This window comes from Marmota marmota, unplaced genomic scaffold (assembly GCF_001458135.2).
Source record: "Marmota marmota marmota unplaced genomic scaffold, marMar, whole genome shotgun sequence".
Taxonomy (NCBI): Eukaryota; Metazoa; Chordata; class Mammalia; order Rodentia; family Sciuridae; genus Marmota; species Marmota marmota.
In genome coordinates this window covers 850,978-870,763 of record NW_025999869.1, presented here as the reverse complement: position 1 = coordinate 870,763, position 19,786 = coordinate 850,978, and the positions used below count along the sequence as shown (strand labels likewise).

Here is a 19,786-nt window from a genome sequence, read left to right as displayed (position 1 = left end):
GGAGGCAGCTGGACGCGCGCCGCAGCAAGTGCCGCATCCGCCTGGGCGGCCACATGGAGCAATGGTGCCTCCTCAAGGAGCGGCTGGGCTTCTCCCTGCACTCACAGCTCGCCAAGTTCCTGCTGGACCGGTCAGGGACGCGGGGGCTGGGGGTGGGGGTGTCGGGAGGGGTCGGGGCGGGCCTCAGGCAGCAAGCCTCTTGTCCCCTCGGGGGTCAGGTGCAGCAACTGCTCCTTTCCACCTTCAGGTTTCTCACTTTAGCAGGATGACCTGAGTGATTTGTGGCCTCCCAGGGTCATTCCAACCTCCGTGGCCCCAGCGAAGAGGGGTCATTAGGCCTGGCCCCTTAAGTGTGTGGCCCAGAGCTGAGGGTGATGGTCACCCGGGCTCTGATCTGACCTGCAGCTTCTCCCTCGGCAGGTACACTTCTGGCTGTGTCCTCTGTGCAGGTAGGTAGAGGATGGCAGAGGAGGAGCCAGAGGGTACAGGAGCAAAGGGATTGGTGGTACCCAGAAGACAATGGTACCCAGAGATAGTTGGCTGGAAGCCCTGAATGAAGTGGGAAAGGGGATGGAGTTGGGGAGTTAGTCTTTTGGGCACCTCTGGGAAGGGGAGCAACGTCTCAGGGCCTCGGGTCTGCGCTCTGAAGGATGAAAAACTGCACTGGGGCTTCTGGGGACAGCATTGTCTAAATGTGGTTTTCTGGGTGAGAGGAGGGGCCTCCTAGCCCAACATGACTGCTCCCCCAACCCCTCCAGGTCCAGAGCCTTTGCCCCCCAAGGGTCTGCAGTATCTGGTGCTCTTGTCCCATGTCCACAGTCGGGAATGCAGCTTAGTGCCTGGTCTTCGGGGACCTGGGGGCCAAGATGGGGGGCTGGTGTGGGAGTGCTCAGCCGGCCACACCTTCTCCTGGGAACCTTCCTTGAGCCCTACACCTCCAGAGGTGCCCAAGCAGACCTCTCTTCCACGGACTAGCCCAAGGAGCTGGAGCCCCGAGGCCAGGAGTGGGCAGGAGCCTGCAGGTAGGCCAGGGGAAAGAGGCTGTGGAATGGGTGAGATCCTAGGTGCCATCCCCAGTACCATAGAAAGAAAAAAAAAAAAAAGAGTTGTGGAAAACATGAAGGAAAAAGGTTTTCAGGTCTCTGGGACAATCTTGTTTCTTTTCTTCTTTCCTTCCTTTTTTTTTCTTTTAGTAGTGGGGATTGAATCCAGAGGTCCTCTGGGATAGGATAGGCCTCCACAGATGGTGGCTAAGCTACATTCCCAGAACTGGCCTTGAACTTGCAACCCTCCTGCCTTACCCTTCCCAGCAGTTGGTACTACTGGTGGGCACTGCCACGTTTGGCTCAGAACCTTGTTTCTAAAAACAATCCTTTTATGGCAACAAGGAAATAGTCCTCACATACATTGTTAGATATGGTGTATTGTCATTAGTGGAAAATAAAAAAATAAGGGTAAAAAGGGCAGGCACAGTGGTGCACACCTGTAATCCCAGTGACTGGGGAGGCTGAGGCAGGAAGATGCCAAGTTCAAGGCCAACATTGGCAACTTAGTGAGATCTTATCTCAAAAGAAATTGAAGCTAAGGGCTGAGGATATAGTTCAGTGGTTGAGGGCCACTGGATTCAATCACCAGTACTGTAAATAAATAAATAAAACAAAATCTATCTATCTGTATGTAATTGTATAAAATGTCTCTGGAAGGACACATAGGAAACTGGCTGCCTTGGGGAGAGCCAGGTGACTAGGGGACAGTACTGGAAAGAAGGTTCTCACTGTGTGCTTCTGGCTTGCTTGCTTGCTTAATTTATTTATTTGTTTGTTTATTTTTGGTCCATGTGAATAGAACTTCTGAACCAAAATGCATCTTCCCACTCCAGTAGGCTCTTGGCCCTGCCCCCTTCCTAGAGGGCCTCCCCACATCTGTCCTCATTCCTTGAGCCCTGTGTTCCCTCCTTTGACCCTGCCTGTGTCAACAGGTTTGGAGTCTGCGCATGAGAGGACTCAAGAAGCCAGGGTGCCCAGGTGAGGATGGGAGGGAGGAGGGACAGGATGGGCCTGCACAGATGGTGGTGTGTGGGAGCAGGACCTCAGGCTTGCTTTCCTTGGCCTGCAGAGGGGCGGGACCCCCACCGGAGGCCTTCGTGCCCTCAGGAGAGGAAGAGGAAGACAGTGAGGAGGATGAAGAGGAGATGCTCAGCGATGCCAGCCCATGGACCTACAGCTCCTCCCCAGATGAGCAAGTTGGGATGGAGGGAGGTGCTGGGTGGAGCACAAGAGGCACAAGGTGCAGACTCGAGGGGTGGGCTTGCTGCTGGGGAGGGCAGGTGAGCCTTGGCAAAGGCAGAGTAACTGGAAGATGGGCTCCAGGGGAGACTGTGGGCTGAAGGCAGGTATGAATGGAGACCCTGGGGAGGAACAGGGTTATTCCAAGTTTGAGATTTTCAGTTTAGGGTTAGGGTTGTCAGGGCTGGCTGAGTGCCCAGAAAGGTAATGCCCTTCTCTTCGTCTCCCTTCAGCAGTGAGCCAGATGACACCAGACCACCCCTTGCCCCTGTCACCCCCACACCCAAGGAGGGAGAGACAGCACCAGCCCCTGCAGCTCTCCCTGTTCCTACTCCACCCTCATCCACACACACCGAGGGTGCCAGAGACCCTCTGCCATCAGATGCTGGGGTGCAGCTGGAGCTCAGTGGGACCCCTTCAGTGGCTCAGCAGACAGAGCCACTGGCCAGGTAACATGACAGCCAACAGAGAGGGCAAGGGTACCCTATGACTGGCCCTCCCTCAAGACCCTCCACTCCCTCTTTGCTGCCCTTAGCCCTACAAGCCAGTCCTCATCTGCCCTGACACCGGACTGGGATGAGGACACTGCACAGATTGGGCCCAAAAGAATTAGGTAGGACTTGGAGGAAATGGTGCTCTGGACAGGGTCAAGAGGAGGGGAGTGGAGGAGAGCAGGCGGGAGTCATTCTGCTCCCCCTTTCCTTTCCTAGGAAAGCTGCCAAAAGAGAGCTGATGTCTTGTGATTTCCCTGGCTGTGGAAGGATCTTCTCCAACCGGCAGTATCTGAATGTGAGGGACCCAGTTGGGGCCCCGTGTGTGCTGGGGCTGAGGAGGACTTCAGGGTGTGGTCAGGGGCATGCAAGCCCTTAGGTTTTATCCCCAGCACTGCAAAAAAGAAATAAAGGGAGGGAGTGGAAGGAAAAAGAAGGAAAATAAAAGAAGTCTAGGTGTAGGGGGAATTGGAAGCCAGGAGGAAGAAGGTTGTTGTGAACAGGCAGTTTCCTACATTAACCTTTAAATGAGATAGATAACCAGTAGATGTGGAAAACCAAGCCATGGGCACACAGCTCCTGCCCACTCCTGCTTGCTTTGTGGGTCCTCAGAGGACTACACAGTGCCTGTTCGTCAGTCACTGGTAGGTGCTGGTGCAGTTCTAGGTGCTTGACGTGAGTTCTTGATCCTCACAGACTTGCTGTGGAGTAGGTGGTGATATTACTGCCAGTTTGCAATTAGGGAAACCAAGGCTCCCTGAGAGGTTCAGCATTGCCAAGGCTTCTCTGCTAGAGCGAGGTGGTGCTGGGGCTGTCTCCACACCCCTGCTGGCCTGCATGGGTAGACTAGAAGGACTGCACTTAATCTTAGCCAAAAGGCCGAGAAGTGATGACTAGAAGGACTGGGCAGCGGTCCTGTCCCCAGCCTCTCTGCCCAGGAAGTTTGAGAAACAGTGGGGAAGAGGACCAGGATCCACAGTTGGCCAGAGCCCATGGCAGAGTGGGTCCTGACTGTGGTGTGAGTGGGAGGGACCAGAGAATGTCTCTACAGGAGGCCACATGGGAGTCATGGGGGTGCCTGAGTGCCAGTAGCTGAGCAGAGCCCTGGCAGGGGCAGACACCTGAGCTGGCTGTGTGGGAGGCCGAGGCTGCTCCAGAGGTTGAACTGTGGCTAAACAGGATGGTGGTGCAAGGGACAGCTAGGGTGGGAATTAGCTTAGATGACAGGAAGTACTCATGATGGGGGCATGGAGATCTGAGAGCCCATCTCCTGGGCATGGGGTGTAGCCCTGTGGCAAGCGCTTGCCTGGCATATGTCAGGTCCTGGGTTTGGTCCCCAGAACTTCCAGAGGGAGGGTCAGAGAGAACCCCTTACCCCTAACAGTACTCTCCACTGGGAGGCTGTGGTGTGTGTGTTTCTAAGCAGGTTAGAAGGGAACCACATATTCATATGACATTAGTGTGCATCAGTGGCTGAGCTGTCAGGTGGTCGAGGGTGTGTTGTCCATTAGTACTGACATGGAAGAGGACAGCCACATTCACCTAGACCACTCTCCCCTCCAACAGTGAGTCTGTGGTAGGTGGGCAGGAGTGTCACGGGGCCACTGTGGGGCCTTTGTACAGGGCCACTGTGGGGCATCGCGCTGAAGAGATGACCAAGTGGGAGTCCATGTCAGGATAGGGTGGGTGGGGCACAGCAGAGTGGCCGGTGTGGGATGGATGTGGCGCTGCTCCTGGTGCAGGCGAGGATAGGTGGCGTGACCAGGCCGTGACAGGGCTGTGGTGCGGGAGGTGGCAGAGGTGCCTGCCTGCCCCTCAGCTCAGTCCGTCTCCCTGAGGAAGGCAGTCATCCTCCTGGCCCTCCTCCCCTGCCACCCCTTCCTCCTCAGCACCACAAGAAGTACCAGCACATTCACCAGAAGTCCTTCTGCTGCCCGGAGCCCGCCTGTGGGAAGTCCTTCAACTTTAAGAAGCACCTGAAGGAGCACGTGAAGCTGCACAGTGGTGAGTGCTAGGGTCCACTTCATCTGTCTCTGCCCCCCCCCCAGTGTCCCTTCTCTTCCCTCTGTGTCCTTTCCTGTCCCTTGTGTCCTTCCCCTTACCCTGTGGTCTTCACCTCCCCCTGGGCCTCCATCTTCACCTGCCCCACGCTTTCACCTTCTCCCCGTGTCCTTCACCTTCTCCCTCTGGGGCCTCCCCTCCCCCGGGGGACACCCTCTCTCTCTGTGAACCTGCTCTTCCCTCTGAGGGTGGCTCTAGGGTCGCCCTGCATCCCTGTGAATTTAGCCCTGGTCTGCTTGGACTGTGCCCGGGGCTGGGTACAGCAGTGCACAGCAGGAAGCCCTCAGCCCACAAGCACCCACTTAGTGATGAAGAATGACAAGAAGTGATGCTAGGGCAGCAAGGAGGCTTGCTGCAGTAGGAAGTGAAGCCTGAGCGAGCCCTGAGTGAAGACAGTGTGGAGACCCTCCTCAGTCCTAGGACCAAGCATGGGGGAGGCGTTTGGTCTCACCTGTGGTGCTCTCGGGGAGGGAGGAGGCCAGGAGGTTAGGGAGGAAGCTCACAGGAGTGGTGGCCTTGGAGACCACCGCAGGACAATGTGGCTCCTGCCTCCAGTGAGACGAGACAAAGGCCAGGTCACAATGCTGTGTGGAAAGTAGGAGGACCACAGATGCGTAGAGCGTGGTGCTTAGCTGCCAGGCAACTATGGAGATGGGCAGATGGTGATGGTGGCCTGGACCAGCCGTGGCAGTTGGTGAGCAGTGGCTTGAGGCTGTTGTATGTGTGATGGCCAGAAGGCTGCAGGGGCAGGATGAAACCGCCTCGTGCAGGACAGGCAGCAGGAGTCAGGGGTGGCTCGGAGGACACCAGAAGAGCAACAGGCAGAAGGTTTCCCCACTTTAAAGGAGAAGTGTCCTGTGAAGGAAAATACAGCCCAGGAGATGCGAAGTCACAGCAGACACATCAGGCCAATCTGTCTTGAGTGTTGGGAGCCCCCAAGGAGGGTCCCCACAGAGAGGTGGGAGAGGGGTCCTGAGCATGGTGCACCTGGAACCCTGTCTTATGGGTGGCCTTGGAAGAGGTGGAGGAGGGTCCCACAGAGACATGGGGAGAGTGGGCCTGAGTGTGGCACACCTGTCCTGGGCCTGCCAGATGGGCACAGGGGAAAGCAAAGGTAGGATCTGAGGGTTGGGGGACAGCGAGTGCTCCAGGGAGGAGGGTTCCCAGCTGTGGCTGTGGGAAGCTGTCCTTGACCGCAGGAAAGTGTTCTGGCAGGAGGGGTTGAGCTGGGCGTCAGGCCATGGGTTGAGGCAGCTGTGGGAGCAGCGCAATCATCTGGAGAGCTTGGGGTTTGCTGCAAACATGGGGAGAGGATCTACACCTATGGGCCTGTGGGCTCAGGGCAGAGGTGGGAGTAAGCCCACAGAGCAGGCCTTGCTGACACCTGCCAGTGGGCCCTTGAGTGAGACGGGCCTTGAGGGCTGTGGCCAAGGGTTGGCATGCAGGTCAGCTGATGGCCCGGTGGGCAGAGGGTGGGGTCCACTCTGCTGGTTTCTTCCTTCTTGGTGGCTTGGAAAACAGGAGCAGTGCTGAGCAAGTATGGAGAGCCCAGGTGTTGGAGGCGAGTGGATGGGCAGAGTGTCCTCTGGATTCTAGAGAGTGGACAGGCCAGGGGACTGCAGATGGATGGTGAGCCCCTGAAGCTGCAGCTGTAGATGAAGAGGCTACAGGAAGGACAATGCCCCTACACATGTACAGGCCTAGAGTAGGTCCAGTTTGTCTGTCCTGTGTTGGGTGGGAGTGAGGAGTGGGCAGATTGGTGGTATCAGTGAAGGACACCTAAGATGGCCATGAAAACAGAGCTGAGGGGAGAGGGACGTTGACAAGGTAGTGGGGCCAATGGACCAGAGGCCTGGATGTCAGGAGATTATCATAGCAGCACACGGTAGGAGGCCCTGGCTGGAGCCAGGATGCTTGAAGTTGTGAGTTCTGAGGCTGCACAGTGCTGGAGTGTGACCTGAGGAAGACAGGTGGTGAGGACAGTGACTCTGGAAAGAGGGCCTGGAGTCAGAGCTGTGTGGATGGATGGGAGTGACAAGGGAGGAGTCTGTAGGTCTGTAGAGGATAGAGGGAAGAGGTCTGTGGGTACCAGGAGAAGCAGGCCCAGCGCTTTCCCTGCAGGCCTGAGGCTGTGGGAGAACCACAGCAGTCCCTGTGAGCTGCTGGAGATGCAGTAACCATGGGCAACAAGCAGGTGTGGCTGGAACTAGCAGGGAGCAGACTCTGGAAGGAGAGGACAGTCATTGCCAGCAGTCTAGGTGTTCCGCAGGGCCCTGAGCAGGGCTGGACCTGTGGTCTGCAGGCCTGCATGGGGAGATGATTCCAGATGCCAGAAAGTATCCTTGGGGCTTGGACTATAGTCCTGCTTCCTGCCCCTGACTCCAGGTATCCTGTGGCTACTGCCTGGTGTTCCTGTCCACAGGGACACAACTCTCCATTCCTCTGGCAAAGACCAGCTCCAGGGCCCATGATGAGGTCGCTGCAACTCCACAGGGAGATCAGGGTTTGGGTGGAGAGGGGTGTGACAGTGATGGAGCCTTCCAGCTGGATGTTCCATTCTGTGCCCCTCCCCACTCAGTCGTCCCACCTCTCCATGTAAAGGAAGTCCAGACAGGCTCCATGATTTGGGCACCTCCTTAGAACAAAACCAGGACTGACCCCTAGGACTGCTGCATTCTGTGGGGGATAATGGGCAGGGTGGGCCACGGAGGGGCCGTGGGCCTGGGGACAGACGCTGGAGTGTGCCTCGTGTGCCCACAGACACCCGGGACTATATCTGTGAGTTCTGCGCCCGGTCTTTCCGCACCAGCAGCAACCTCGTCATTCACAGACGCATCCACACTGGAGAGAAGCCCCTGCAGTGAGTGCCTGAGTGCTGAGGGTCCCAGGCGGGGCCCAGCAGGAAGCCCTGGGGGAGTCAAGGCAGACTGAAGTCAAGGCTTACCCCTTCCCTCCTCTGTCCCTGGCTGCAGGTGTGAGATCTGTGGGTTCACCTGTCGCCAGAAGGCCTCCCTGAACTGGCACCGGCGCAAGCATGCAGAGACAGCGGCAGCTTGGCGCTTCCCCTGCGAGTTCTGCGGCAAGCGCTTTGAGAGGCCAGACAGTGTGGCTGCTCACTGCAGCAAAAGTCACCCAGCTCTGCGCCCAGCCCCACAGGAACCACCCGGCCCGCTGGAGCCCTGTTGCAGCGGCTCTGCTCCCGAACCTCTGGGGTCCGCTGAAGGCTCTGGTGCTCCCTCAGCAGTGACCTTTCCCCCTCAGCTGGCTTCAGGGAGCCAGTCCCCAGGGACTGCACAGGACTAAAAGCCCGGAGGATAACTGCAGATATCTGGTCCCAGAAACTAGGCCACAGGGAGTGCAGGTGGAGGCACGGGCCCTGAAGAGCCAGGCTACTTTAGTCTTCCTGAAGGAAAGAATAAACGAGTATTTTACATGAGCACTTTGGGCAGAGCACGTTTTAGTACCTGAGATGTAGGAATGCTGGATTTCTTTGAGAGCTGGATGTGAGAGTGTGCCAGCATGCAGGACAGGTACAGGCCCCTCTCTCTCTCTGCAGGCTCTCACCTGCCCTCACCCTGATTTCCAGATTCACTAGGCACTTTGGTAGTCTTTCCTGGGGAGTATAAACCTACTCTCATCCTTGAAGAGAGAGGCTGTAACAGTATGGAGAGAGGGTCCCCACAGAGTGGTGGGCTAAGCTAGACCAGGATGAGGCACGTCATCTAGGTCCTTGGAAAGGGGTGAGACCTTGGAACTATAGAAGGACCTGGCTCTTGGATACTCCCAAAGTCTGTGAAGACAGCAACCTCAGATTTGACAAAGAGATTCTTGGCATCCAAAACCCAAACAACTCTTTTATTTCACCAGCCGTAAGCAAAAAGTCACAATTCCAGGAGTCTCCGTCCTGCTTCCACCTGTGAACCTGTTACCCCATGGTTCCAAGTTTGATTTGGAAATAATATTCTGATACTCCACTTGGCAGTACTTGGCTTTGTGAACCCACATGGTCTTATCCCACATGCCAGGGCAAAATGTCCCCCACCTGGCCGGAAAACATTGTCCTAATAGGAACCCGAATTTGCTCTGGGGACAGAAGATAGTCATGCTGAGGGTCCTGCCTGGTCTCATCTGGGTGGGCTACCATTCCCAGGGAGCAAGCAGCTCCTGGCATGGAGATGCTGTTCAATGGATTGGGCTCCCATCTCCATCTTTCAAGCAGAGGGAGAAAGCAGTTTAACAGGTACAACTAACTGGCAAGAAGACCACAGAGCTGGCAAGATGCAACTAGCCAAATCTGTGACTTTAGTACCTAGAGAGGCACAGCAGCAAAAGTATTGGGGAAAGAGGCCGAGGAAATGCACACTGGCGTAAGGAGAGGGGAGAAGACAGCACACAGGAGGGAAAACAGGAAAAATACCAGAACACAGGCCAGCAACAGGACACAGCTCTGGGACCCCTTGCACACTGCGGGAGGGCTGTCCTGATGCCCTCCCCCATACCTGGAGAGGTTGGGAGATTCAAGGACTGAGGATGGGGAAAGAGCCTCTGGGGAAGTCAGTGCAGAGGTAAGGCAATCCTGGTAAACAAAGGGCACCAACAGAAGTGCAAAAGGCCAAACCTGTGAGTCCTCTTTTGTCCCTTGGCACTGTAGGGGTGCTAGCCCAGGCCCCTTCAAGAAGCCTCCCAGCAAGTCACCCTCATCGGGGACATAAGACCCCTGGCTTTTCCTGTCCAGTTGGCCCCATAAGGACCAGGTCCGTGCCTCCTGCAGCCTCACGGACAGCAGCACGGGCACGTGTATGGGCCCGCTGATGCTGTGACAGTGATCGGCTGTGGCTAAAGCATTTGCCACACTCAGCACATTTCGCTGGCCGCTCGCCCAGGTGTGTCTTTCGGTGCAGTGCAAGCTTGGAGGCGACGCTGAAGGCCTTGCCACACTCAGGGCACGTGTGTGGCTTATGGCCTGCGTGATTGCGCAGGTGCACGTTGAGGTTGGACACGCACGTGAATCGCTTGCCACACAGCTCGCAGCCATATGGCTTTTCCCCAGTGTGCGTACGGCGGTGTTTGGTGAGGTCTGAACGATCGCTGAAGCCGCGGCCACACTCGGGACATGGGAAGGGCCTCTCCCCGGTGTGGATGCGCTGATGTACCACCAGGTCATATCGCTGCCCAAAGCCTTTACCACAAGTGGTGCACGCGTGTGGCCGCTCGCCACGGTGGCTGCGCCGGTGGCGTAGGAGCGTGGAACTCTCGCTAAAGCAGCGTCCACAGTCACTGCAAGCATAGGGCTTCTCGCCCGTGTGTGTACGCTGGTGGCGCACTAACGTGGCACTCTCCAGGAAGCCTTTGCCACACTCTGGGCACTTGAAAGGCTTCTCACCTGAGTGCGTCTGGAGGTGGCGCGTTAGTGTGGAACTCTTGCCGAAAGTCTTGCCACATACAGTGCACTGGTGCACGTCTGTAGGACGGGGTTGTGGGGGCATGTGGGCTCCAGGGCTGGGAACAGTGTGGACGCGTGCATGACTGCGCAGCCCTGCACTGCTGCGGAAGGCCCGAGGGCACTGTGTACAGCGGTGGGGCGCGCCAGGGGTGGGGACAGCCGGGTTGCCAGCTGGGTGCGCCCGCGCCTGGTGGAAACGCAGCGCGCTCTGCCGGAAAGCACGTGCACACAGTGGGCAGCGGCAAGGCTGTTCGGGCGGGTGTCTGCGGCTGCGATGCAGCAACAGCGCAGGTAGGTGAGGGAAGCGGCCACCGCACAGGCGGCATGGGTAGGCGCGGCTGCGCCTACGGTGGGCACCCAGGTGCAGGTCGAGTCGGCCGCTATGGCGGAAGCTCTGGCCACACTCGCTGCAAATGTAGAGCGTCTGGCCTGCGTGGGTCCGCCTATGAGCACGCAGGTCGGCAGCCTGTGCGCAGCGCTCGCCACACTCCAGGCAGCGGAAACAGGTATCACCACCATGGGCACGCTCATGCCGCAGCAGCACTGTGCTGTAGCGGAAGCTCTTTCCACACTCGCTGCATGCGTAGGGTCTGCCCACTGCCACATTGCCTGAAGCCGCCAACATGGTGAGGGGCGGCCTGCAGGGAAATGTGCTCCTTGCTCCAAAGGTAAGTTTTGGTTTTCCTAAGAGGGAAGAGGGGGAGGCCTCAAAACTGTGTCTTCTAGAGGTCTTTCTGTCACCTGTAGGCGCTGCTTCTATTCCACGGGCAAGTTGAGGCCAGCTTCACCCTGCTGCTAAACTCTGCGGGGAGAAAGTCATGTGAGTCCAGCAGAGCTGCCAAACCCCGCTGTCGGAAGGGAGAGGTTAACGTGAACGCTTCCTGTGACAGGTTGTCTTATCCTGGGGATCCCATCAATATGAAGGGAGTGTTCTTGTACTACCTGGAAGGGAGGAGGGATGGATCACATCTGTCCTGGAGAGCAGAAAGGTGTGGATTCAAAGGGGAGTTTAGTTCAGTGCGGAAACCCGGCACCCTCAACACTTCTGGAGAGGGAAGAAATGGGAATGCCTGGCCTGTTCACTGGCAGGCCGGGTGTCCGGCCTAGGGAAGCATTAGGCAATGACAAGGAGGGGTGGAGTATTGAGAACCCAGGCCAGACCATACCAAGGAGTCCTCCGCCACCACTTCCTGAGCATGGACAGTGAACCACCCAAGCCTGGAAGGACAAAGAGGCCACATACTAAAGCACAAGGGCATGCCACAGAAGCAGCAATAGCCTGGCAAAGGGCACACATCTGATGTTATGGAAGGGGCTCAACCTGGGCAAGCGAAGGTATCTGAGAAACCCCCCAAAATTGTTCCTTAGCTTTGGACATCACCTATAAACAACTACTTAGTACATGCCCAGTTGAGAAAGCAAGTCAGGATCCACGAGAGAGGCAAAAAGGAAGAATGGAAAATTCACAAAACAGTTATTACAAGTTAGTGGTGTTATCCAAGAAGTGCATTCCACATTTTCAGGCAAGGCTGGGGGAAAGAACAGGACCTCTTTCTAATTCTCAGCTATACAAGTTTGTCAACACTCTGCACACTTTCCTTACTGCTGCAACCCTAGGGATCTGAGAACATGCAGAGTGAGAAATCTCCAATAGTATTCCTAACAGGTTCTCTGGCATCTCTCTAAGCAGGATCAGCCTTTTTTTTTTTTTTAAATGCACACAACTTCACAAACCCTCCAGCTAAGAATGTAAATGTGGCTTCACCTCCTGATCTGGTCCATGAGTCTATCACCAGCCCAATGAGTGGGGACATTGAAGATTATGTATAACCCTTAGTTTAGCTTTTTTTTTTTTTTTTTTGGTACCAGGAACTGAGCCCAGGGTGCTTAACTACTGAGCCACATCCCCCAACTTTTTTATTTTTTGAGACAGCATATCTCTAAGTTGCTTAGGGCCTGCTAAATTGCTGAGGCTGGCTTTGAACCTGTGATCCTCCTGCCTCAGCCTCCCAAGCTGCTATAATTACAGGCGTGTACCACCGCACCTGGCCTAGGGAAGATATTTTTAATGGATATTTTCAAATATAAAAAACTAGGAAGAATGAATCTTGAACCACTCAGTGACCAATTTCCATTCTTGTTTCATCTGTGACACCACTCCATGTTTTATTTTTGTTTTGGTTTTGGTCAAGAAATCCAAGCCATCTTAGTAAAAAAAATAACGATTTTCAAACAAAATCTGAAAGCAGGGTTTGAGCACCACTGCAGACCAATGAGCAGAATGAAAGGATCCTCCAGGGAACCTTTCAACCCAGTCACCCAGGTTTAACTCAGTCACTCAGGTTTTACCAACTAGTCACCCAGGTTTCACCCAGTCAACCAGGCTGCTGATTCACTGAACATCAGTTCAAAAGAATGCTTGCCTGCATGGGAGTGAAATTCCTAGAGACCCAGTGGCTGGACCCAAATGCCAAAAGGGCAATGCCCAAGGCCTGGTGAGTGGCCTGCCTCCCTGGGGGTCTCCAGGAGGCATGGCACTCCCAGCCCATAGTTTTGGAGCCCACACTCTCTGAGGCCATTGCTTCCAGGACACATGTCCAACAAAAGGCAAATGCGCCAACACAAACACACACCTAAACAGTGGCTAAACAAAAATACCGTTTCCTCTTGTCACTGACATGGGATATGAGAGGTTCCACTGTAAAGCGCAGGTTTGGTGCTCCGGTACCAGAGTGGGCCTTCAGGTCTCTCTTCCAAACCTCACCCCATTGTGGTGCTCATCACAGAAACAAAGGGACCTGTGCATGGGGCAGAAACCTGGAAGAAAAATATAAAGTACCATTGTGTCCAAAAAGAACAAGCAGTAGACCACTCTCACTATGACCCCCTGGGTACGCGTAAGTTTTAAAGTTGCTATGCTGCTAAATTCTTTTACTTTGGAAAAAAGATGAAGTACAGGCAAGCTTGGGAAAAGGCAAGGGGGTGACTGTGGTCTGTGAATTCCTAACTGTTGAATACTGACAATATTTCAGTGTTTCATGCATTTAATACTTACAAATTCTCCACATATAACTAATAAAAATAGGTACTAAGAAGTAAAATAAGCTAATAGAAAAATTAACATTCATGGTAGATTTAAGATAAACTTCTAAGTTTCATATATCATTTATTTATTTTTGTCTTAATAGACAGGTATTTCGTGCCCTAACTAATTGATCAGAAATTACATTTCAAGGGCATTAGAATTAATCCTCCATTTAGGCCCGTCGTGGTGGCGCATGCCTATAATCCCGGCAGCTTGGGAGACTGAGACAGGAGGACAGCAAGTTCAAAGCCAGCCTCAGCAAAAGTGAGGTGCTAAGCAACTCAGTAAGACCATGTCTCTAAATAAAATACAAAATAGGGCTGGGGATATGGCTCAGTGGTCAAATGCCCCTGAGTTCAATCCCTGGCACCCCCTGCCAAAAAAAAAAAAAAAGAAGAATTAATCAGCAATTAGGACATTAATTAACAATTCTTTTCCTCTGAGCCATGTCCTTCAGTCAGAACAAAAAGAATCCTCTTTCCTGGTACTCTGTTTTGCAACACCAGCACTTCTTGGGTGGGAACAGAGACCCAGAAAGTTACAATTGACAAGAAGCAAATGATCATCTTGCCATCTCTATCCATTACAAAGTTCGCAAAACTCATTGTGTGCTGTGGCCAGAGTGGCCAGTGACTGGCGCAAACCAGGTCTCGGGGATCCCCTCTCCAAACCCTTCCAGTAGTAGTTTAGTGACTTATTACAGTGAGGCCAGACTCCATATGTAAGATTTTGCTTGACGTAGACCTGCCAGTCACACTGCCAGAGAAGATGCAAGAAGTGAAACTGAGGGAACTCTTGAGAACTGTACCATCTATTCCAGCAGCCAAGAGCTACACGTGGCCCCTGAGCACTTGAAACTGAGTCCAAAGGGGGATGGGCTGAATGGGTTAGATGAACTCCTCATTTCAAAGACAGTAAGAAAAAATACTACAAAATATCTCATTAATAATGCTTAATGTTGATCACGTGGAAAATATTTTTATATTTTATATATGTTAAATAAAGCATACTATTAAAATTTCACCTATTTTTAAAAAAATTTAAATTACAAATACAACTTATTTTTCATTTCTATTGGATAGCACTTGTCTATATGACCTTTCCAAATCCTGTAACATCTTACCAAAGGTAGCCCACCTCAAGGTCTCTGGAGTGCTCTGATTGGAAGGTTGTGTCCACCTGACTTCATGCCACCAAAACCACACAGGAGCCTTTTCCAAGGCTCTAGCAACTGGCCACCCACTCCAAAGAAATCCACCTGCTCTTTTGGGAAGTGGATGTCTGTAATGCTCATGTAGAACTGGTTGGGCCTTGGGGTTGTGACCACTCAAAACATTCTCCCACTGCTACATATTTGTGGACGTGACCCCTTTTCATCCTGCCAGTAGTCTTTGAGGTAGTCATTACCCATTACCCTCCTCTGACCTGGGGTTCCCTTATGGGCCTGTCCCAGAGTCATCCAGCAGAAGCACGTAGGTTTGAAGACACAAGAGGTCTGTCACTTTCCCTGAAGCAGCCCCCACCGGATCTTAGAGGGCCCAGCTGACCTGTAACTGCTCACTGAGCAGTGGCAACATACCTGACTGTGTGGTTCAGTGGGAAGTATGGTGGACAGGGGAGTAGGGGGTAGGATGCTGGCCCTGGGGTTTGGTCTATGTGCACAGCATTTACCTTAGAACCCTGGTCTAGGAAATGGAACAGTGTTCAAAAGGGGACAGGACCTGGTGTGTGGGAAGACAGAAAGAGGGAGCTGCATCCAGAAGAGGTGCCTTCTGCTGGATCTAACTCCCTTAGGAAGCTGAGAGATGCCATTTCCAGGTTTCTGTGACATCCCTAGACTATCTGGAAATCAGAAGTAAATTATCCACTCCTTACTCTGGGTGGTGGTAGTGCAAAGGCTTATTTCAGCCTGAGGAGCCTGATTTGGGGCCCTTCCAGGAGGTGCAGGTCCTGCCACTGAGAAAATCCTTGCCTGCTTCATTCAGGCCTCTTCTCAGTAACTAGCCATAGAAAAGGTGACCCTCTTATTCTCCAACCCCACCACTCAGCTCTATTCTGAATTAGCCAAAGTAACAGGGCAGTGATTCCCATCTACCTTGGAAATATTCCAGCCCTATTGTGGGAGGTGAGGATGGCGAGTGGAATTCAGGCAACAGAATGACCCTCCGCCTTCCTTTTTTCTCCTCCAACAGCAGCAAGGCCCAAGGCTTCCAGAGAAAACATTCCTTCCATTTGGAGATATGCTTAAGAGCTGGTGGAAAGAAGAATGACAGCTCCCTTCCACCCAAGTACCCATGTCTGATAATGAGCCAAAGACATTCTTTCAGAAGTTCTGGTTTTACAAAGATTTTGTTGACAACTTGGAAGTGTGAAGAAGGTGGGTATGTAGGCAGGTCTGAGAGAGTGTACACTGTAGTTTATCCTATCCCTCTGACATGGGCCCAGAGTGGCCAAGGCATCCCAGAACCGGGATCAGGAAGACTGTTAGGTCTTCAACATACTCACTGGGTCTATCAAGGTGTACACATCTGGCACTCAATGCTTTTTAAAAAATGAACAGATGGCTTCCTGACAGGAGTAAGTCCTGAGAAATATGTTCTTGGGCCATTTTGTTGTGAGTATCCGGGTGAATTGCACACAAACTAAGACAGCTACAACACCACTAGGCAATATAATCTTCTATGAGATGGAAGGATATGGAAAACAGACACCAGAGAGAAAGGAGAAAGATGGCCCCCCAGGGAACTTCCTTTATCTACAACTGTTCCCCTATAGCCTTCCTGCCCCACCCTAAAGGAGCCCACCAGTGATGACCCAGCTCACCTAAACCCTATAAAACTAGTTCTTTCTTGTAGCCCCTTGCTATTTTCCCTTTGAAAAATTGTGCCCTTCCGTTGCCTAATAAAAGCATCGATGACGATGACCATGACCTTTAAGGTCAGCCTCCCTTTTTCTTTTTGTATCATCTTTCTTTTGCTTTCGAAAAAAGCAGTCCGTCCTGATAAAATTTTTCTTCAGTCTGTGGCTGGGATTCAGTTCTCACAAATGTTAGGTTTCTGGAGGAGCCAGCTTTTTTCTATAGTTATCCTATTCTCCATCACCCTAAATACTATGGAGTTGGGAATGCAAACTGTTTAAAGGAACCAGAGAGGCACATGTCCTAACTCCTGTTTTTCCATTACTAATTGTGTGACCTTGAACAGAGAACTCAGGGTGTCACCCTCCTGCCTGGGAAAACAGTTTCCTCGGGGAGGAAAAGTGTCTAAGTTTGAGAACTGCAGCTGACTCGAGTTGAGGGCCTGGTTTCCTTGGACTGCCTTTCTCTGGAGAGGCCCTAACACGCGGACCTCTGCCCCGCGGAGGCCCTGGCCGCAAACCCCGCCTTCCCCACGTGGTTGGAGTAGCGTGGCCCGCGCGGCCGCGCACCCGGGGCTCCCGATTAAAGCAGAGAGGTCGGCTTCGCCTTCAGCCTCGGTGCTTGGTACTTAATGGGAGTTGGAACGACTGTTCACGGAATGAGGAACGTGGCACCTGAACAGGTCGCCTCCGTGGGCCCCCGCAGCCTATCGGGGCGCCCCAGTCGGCGCGCCGGGAGTTGCTGGGTAGATGGCCGGGAGCCTTCCCACCGCGGGGCCTGTCCCAGCCCCCGCCCCGCCCCGCCCCGGCGTTCTGCACGCGGAGGGAGGGGGGGAGGAGAGTTCCGCGCCCGGCGGCGTCACTGCCCCTTTAATGGCGGCGTCACTGCCCCTTTAATGCGGCGAGGCCCCGCGGGGCCGCCGACGTGGGGCCTCCAACGCGAAGGTCACCGGGGCAGGGCGGCGAGGACGCGCTGAAGGCTGGCCTGGGCGGAGCGGGCCGCACGCGGCGGGGCGCGGACCAATCGCCGCTCCGCCGCGCCTGAACGTCACGCGTTGCCGAGGGGCGCTTCGGCCCGGGCAGACTCGAGTGGCGGCGGAGGGGAGAAGCCGGCAACTGTAGGGGACCGCCGTCCCCGGCCACCCTCGCCCTCCCGGGCCCCCGGCCCCTCACCGGTCGCGGCTGGCTCCTCGGACGCCGCGCGGCTCCCACTGCGGCAGGTCTGCCGACCGCTTCCCGGACTCCGAGACCGGGCGGGGACGCGCGGCCGCCGAGCGGGCAGCGGGAGGCGCCTCGGGGCGGAGGTCACGTCGCAGGCCCGCTCTCCCCGGCGGCTGGTGTCGCGGGTTGCTGGGGAGCCTGGGGGGTACACCTCTGCCCGCCCAGCTCCAGGGAGGCGCAGGAACCCTGGGGAGGAGCGGGCCCTGCGGGAAGCCGAGGAGGTGCCTGGCCCCGCCCCTAGACGGGCGCAGCGAATCCCTGCCTCCTCCCCTGCCCGCCTGCCCGCCCCTGAGCCTCATCTCCGCCAATTGGAGTAAAGGGCGCCGAGCACCGCGCGCCCCCTCCACTCCCCGGGCCGCGTTGGGTGAGCCGTCTTGAGGCTGGTGCGCTCTGGCCCAGCGGTTGGAGTAACCTTGCGTGCTGAGCCCGACGCGAACCAGGTCTCGGAGGGCCCCCTCTCCAAACCCTTCCAGTAGTAGTTTAGCGACTTATTACAGTGAGGCCAGACTCGATTTTGCTTGACGTAGACCGGCCCAGGGTCGCACTGCTAGAAGCTTGGGCACCCCTGTTATTCATGACAACCGCCTCTCCATGAGCTTGCGGACAGAGCGCCCTGGTCAAACGTAGACTCTTGACGTCTTCTTCCTCTGGCAGATACTATTAGTGTGCCGGGAAATGTATAGTGTTTCAGCCTGGCTGACCCCTTTGCGGGGACTGTTGATCCCCTCAAGATCCTTCTTCACTGATTTTCCTTTCGAGATCACTTAGAATCATTCGTCTTGTTAGACATCTAGAGCTCTGATCCGGAGGCTCTTAAGTCAGTGTGCACTGACACCTCTTACACTTGGCCAGGAAACTCTTTCCATCTTCTCTACTTTAATTCCACATATTCATAGACCCTTAAAATTGCCATTTCCTTAAGCTTATATTGAAATTCTCTCTCCACCCTTCGCTCCCCTGCAACGTTGCTATAGTTGTCTAAAGTAGCCCGTGGAAGGTTGCACCATAGTTAAAGGAAAATCCTTTGTCTTACTGAAGCACGAATCATGAATGCAGGGTCCCTACCCACAGATGCTCCGTGAGTATTTGCTGACCTGCTATCACAGCATGGGATAAGAATAGGTCTGACAATAGCAAAGCTGAAAACCAAGACATAGAATGCAGGCCTGGAATGACGAGGGCCTGACCAAATGGTTTTTTACCCTAACAATTTACATCAATAGATGACAATTCCCACAGTGGTTCATAATTCCACACACAGATAACAGCTGTGAACCACCAGATGAATCCCCCTGAAGTTATGATTGTGTCCTATTCCTGACCAAAAACTGTCAAAAGTGAAGTTTGTCCTTCTGGTGTGGCATTTAAGACCTTCTAACCTGCCTTCTAGTTTGTTCTTCCCAAGTTGCCACTAAACTGGACCATTTCTCTCCCACTTTTTACATTTCCTTCAGCTTGGGATACACTCCTCTCATTCCTCCACCTCTTCTTGTCTGTCATAGTATGCTTATTACCCTTTAGGGTTGGTTCAAATGCCAGCTCACCCTCAAGATGAAAACTGTACCTTCTTTCTGAAGATCACTGGAATTGGTCATTCAGCAATGCCTTAAGTATTTACTGAAAATCTGTTAGCTTTGCAGGTCACAAGACACTTAGGACACATTCTCTGTATTTACAGACATTTACTATGTATTTTCAAATAATACGTATAGTTTATCTCCCTTACTAAACTCTAAGCTTGCAGGCAGAGTCAGTGTCTAAGTGAACATTTCAGATTACCTGCTAGGAATTGAGCAGAGTATTGGAGAGAAAATAGAGACTGTCTTTTGAGGACATGCTGGGCGTGGGAGACAGACCCCCACAGACATTTCCATACCATTGTGAATGGGATAAAGTGCTATAACAGTAAATAAGAATAATTTTGTCATAGGTCATCAGTACACTTCAATGACTCAATATGCAGTGAAGACTCATATTGGGATCTGTGGATGGAAGTGAAGGATTTCCACTTCCTAGATTTCTGCCACTATATGTGATGACACTGGTTTGTGCAGAGGAACTGACTGACCAGGAAAGGAATAGGCATGTACTAAATCCATACCAGGGAAAATAGAGGCTTAGAACTCTGGAGCACCCAGAGGGAAGCAGGGCTGGAGTTCTAGAAATTGAGGAGGTAAAGATGTAAGGAGAGAAAACTAAGAGAAATTTTGGGTTATATCAAGGGATTCCTCCCTTCCACAACTTCTATTTATTTATTTTTTGCAGGGCTAGGGATTAAATCCAGGGTCTTGAGCATGCTAGGCAAGTGGTCTACCATGAAGCTACTTCCTCAGCTCTCCACAAG

General features: G+C 53.6%; 2 protein-coding genes across 14 annotated transcripts; one reads left to right on the top strand and one right to left on the bottom strand.

Moving 5' to 3' along the window:
* Znf692 (zinc finger protein 692) lies at positions 1 to 8,811 on the top strand. Of its 4 annotated transcripts, none has more exons than XM_015492595.2 (11): positions 1 to 130; positions 421 to 449; positions 759 to 1,022; positions 1,880 to 2,024; positions 2,116 to 2,238; positions 2,522 to 2,734; positions 2,821 to 2,898; positions 2,996 to 3,074; positions 4,666 to 4,780; positions 7,598 to 7,697; positions 7,810 to 8,811. In XM_015492595.2, exons 1-11 carry the CDS (start codon positions 54 to 56, stop codon positions 8,138 to 8,140), a joined length of 1,554 nt encoding a protein of 517 aa, XP_015348081.2. In that variant the 5' UTR covers positions 1 to 53; the 3' UTR covers positions 8,141 to 8,811. The 4 variants fall into 4 exon arrangements, with proteins under 4 accessions (XP_015348081.2, XP_015348080.2, XP_048671073.1 ...); XM_015492594.2 differs by having other exon boundaries at positions 2,519 to 2,734; XM_048815116.1 differs by having other exon boundaries at positions 2,116 to 2,286; positions 2,519 to 2,734.
* Positions 8,680 to 17,683, bottom strand: Znf672 (zinc finger protein 672). 10 transcript variants are annotated; one of them, XM_048815138.1, is made up of 3 exons: positions 17,395 to 17,683; positions 12,939 to 13,097; positions 8,680 to 10,964 (listed from the first exon to the last, which is right to left on the bottom strand). In XM_048815138.1, the coding sequence occupies exons 2-3, from the start codon at positions 12,958 to 12,960 to the stop codon at positions 9,535 to 9,537; spliced, it is 1,452 nt and encodes a 483-aa protein (XP_048671095.1). In that variant the 5' UTR covers positions 12,961 to 13,097; positions 17,395 to 17,683; the 3' UTR covers positions 8,680 to 9,534. The 10 variants fall into 10 exon arrangements, with proteins under 10 accessions (XP_048671095.1, XP_048671098.1, XP_015348085.1 ...); XM_048815141.1 differs by having other exon boundaries at positions 8,680 to 11,222; positions 12,914 to 13,097; positions 17,395 to 17,682; XM_015492599.2 differs by having other exon boundaries at positions 8,680 to 11,082; positions 12,914 to 13,097; positions 17,395 to 17,682.
* Between the last annotated feature and the right edge of the window lie 2,103 nt (positions 17,684 to 19,786).

Bases quoted from the DNA above. Each gene is read 5' to 3' on its own strand.
- Znf692 (XM_048815116.1), top strand. From the start codon at position 54: ATGGAGCAATGGTGCCTCCTCAAGGAGCGGCTGGGCTTCTCCCTGCAC. The intron at 131-420 runs GTCAGGGACGCG...CTCCCTCGGCAG, and splicing joins GCCAAGTTCCTGCTGGACCG to GTACACTTCTGGCTGTGTCC. The intron at 7,698-7,809 runs GTGAGTGCCTGA...CCCTGGCTGCAG, and splicing joins ACTGGAGAGAAGCCCCTGCA to GTGTGAGATCTGTGGGTTCA.
- Znf672 (XM_048815138.1), bottom strand. From the start codon at position 12,960: ATGTCAGTGACAAGAGGAAACG. The intron at 10,965-12,938 runs GTATTTTTGTTT...CTTCCCTCTTAG, and splicing joins GTCAGTGACAAGAGGAAACG to GAAAACCAAAACTTACCTTT.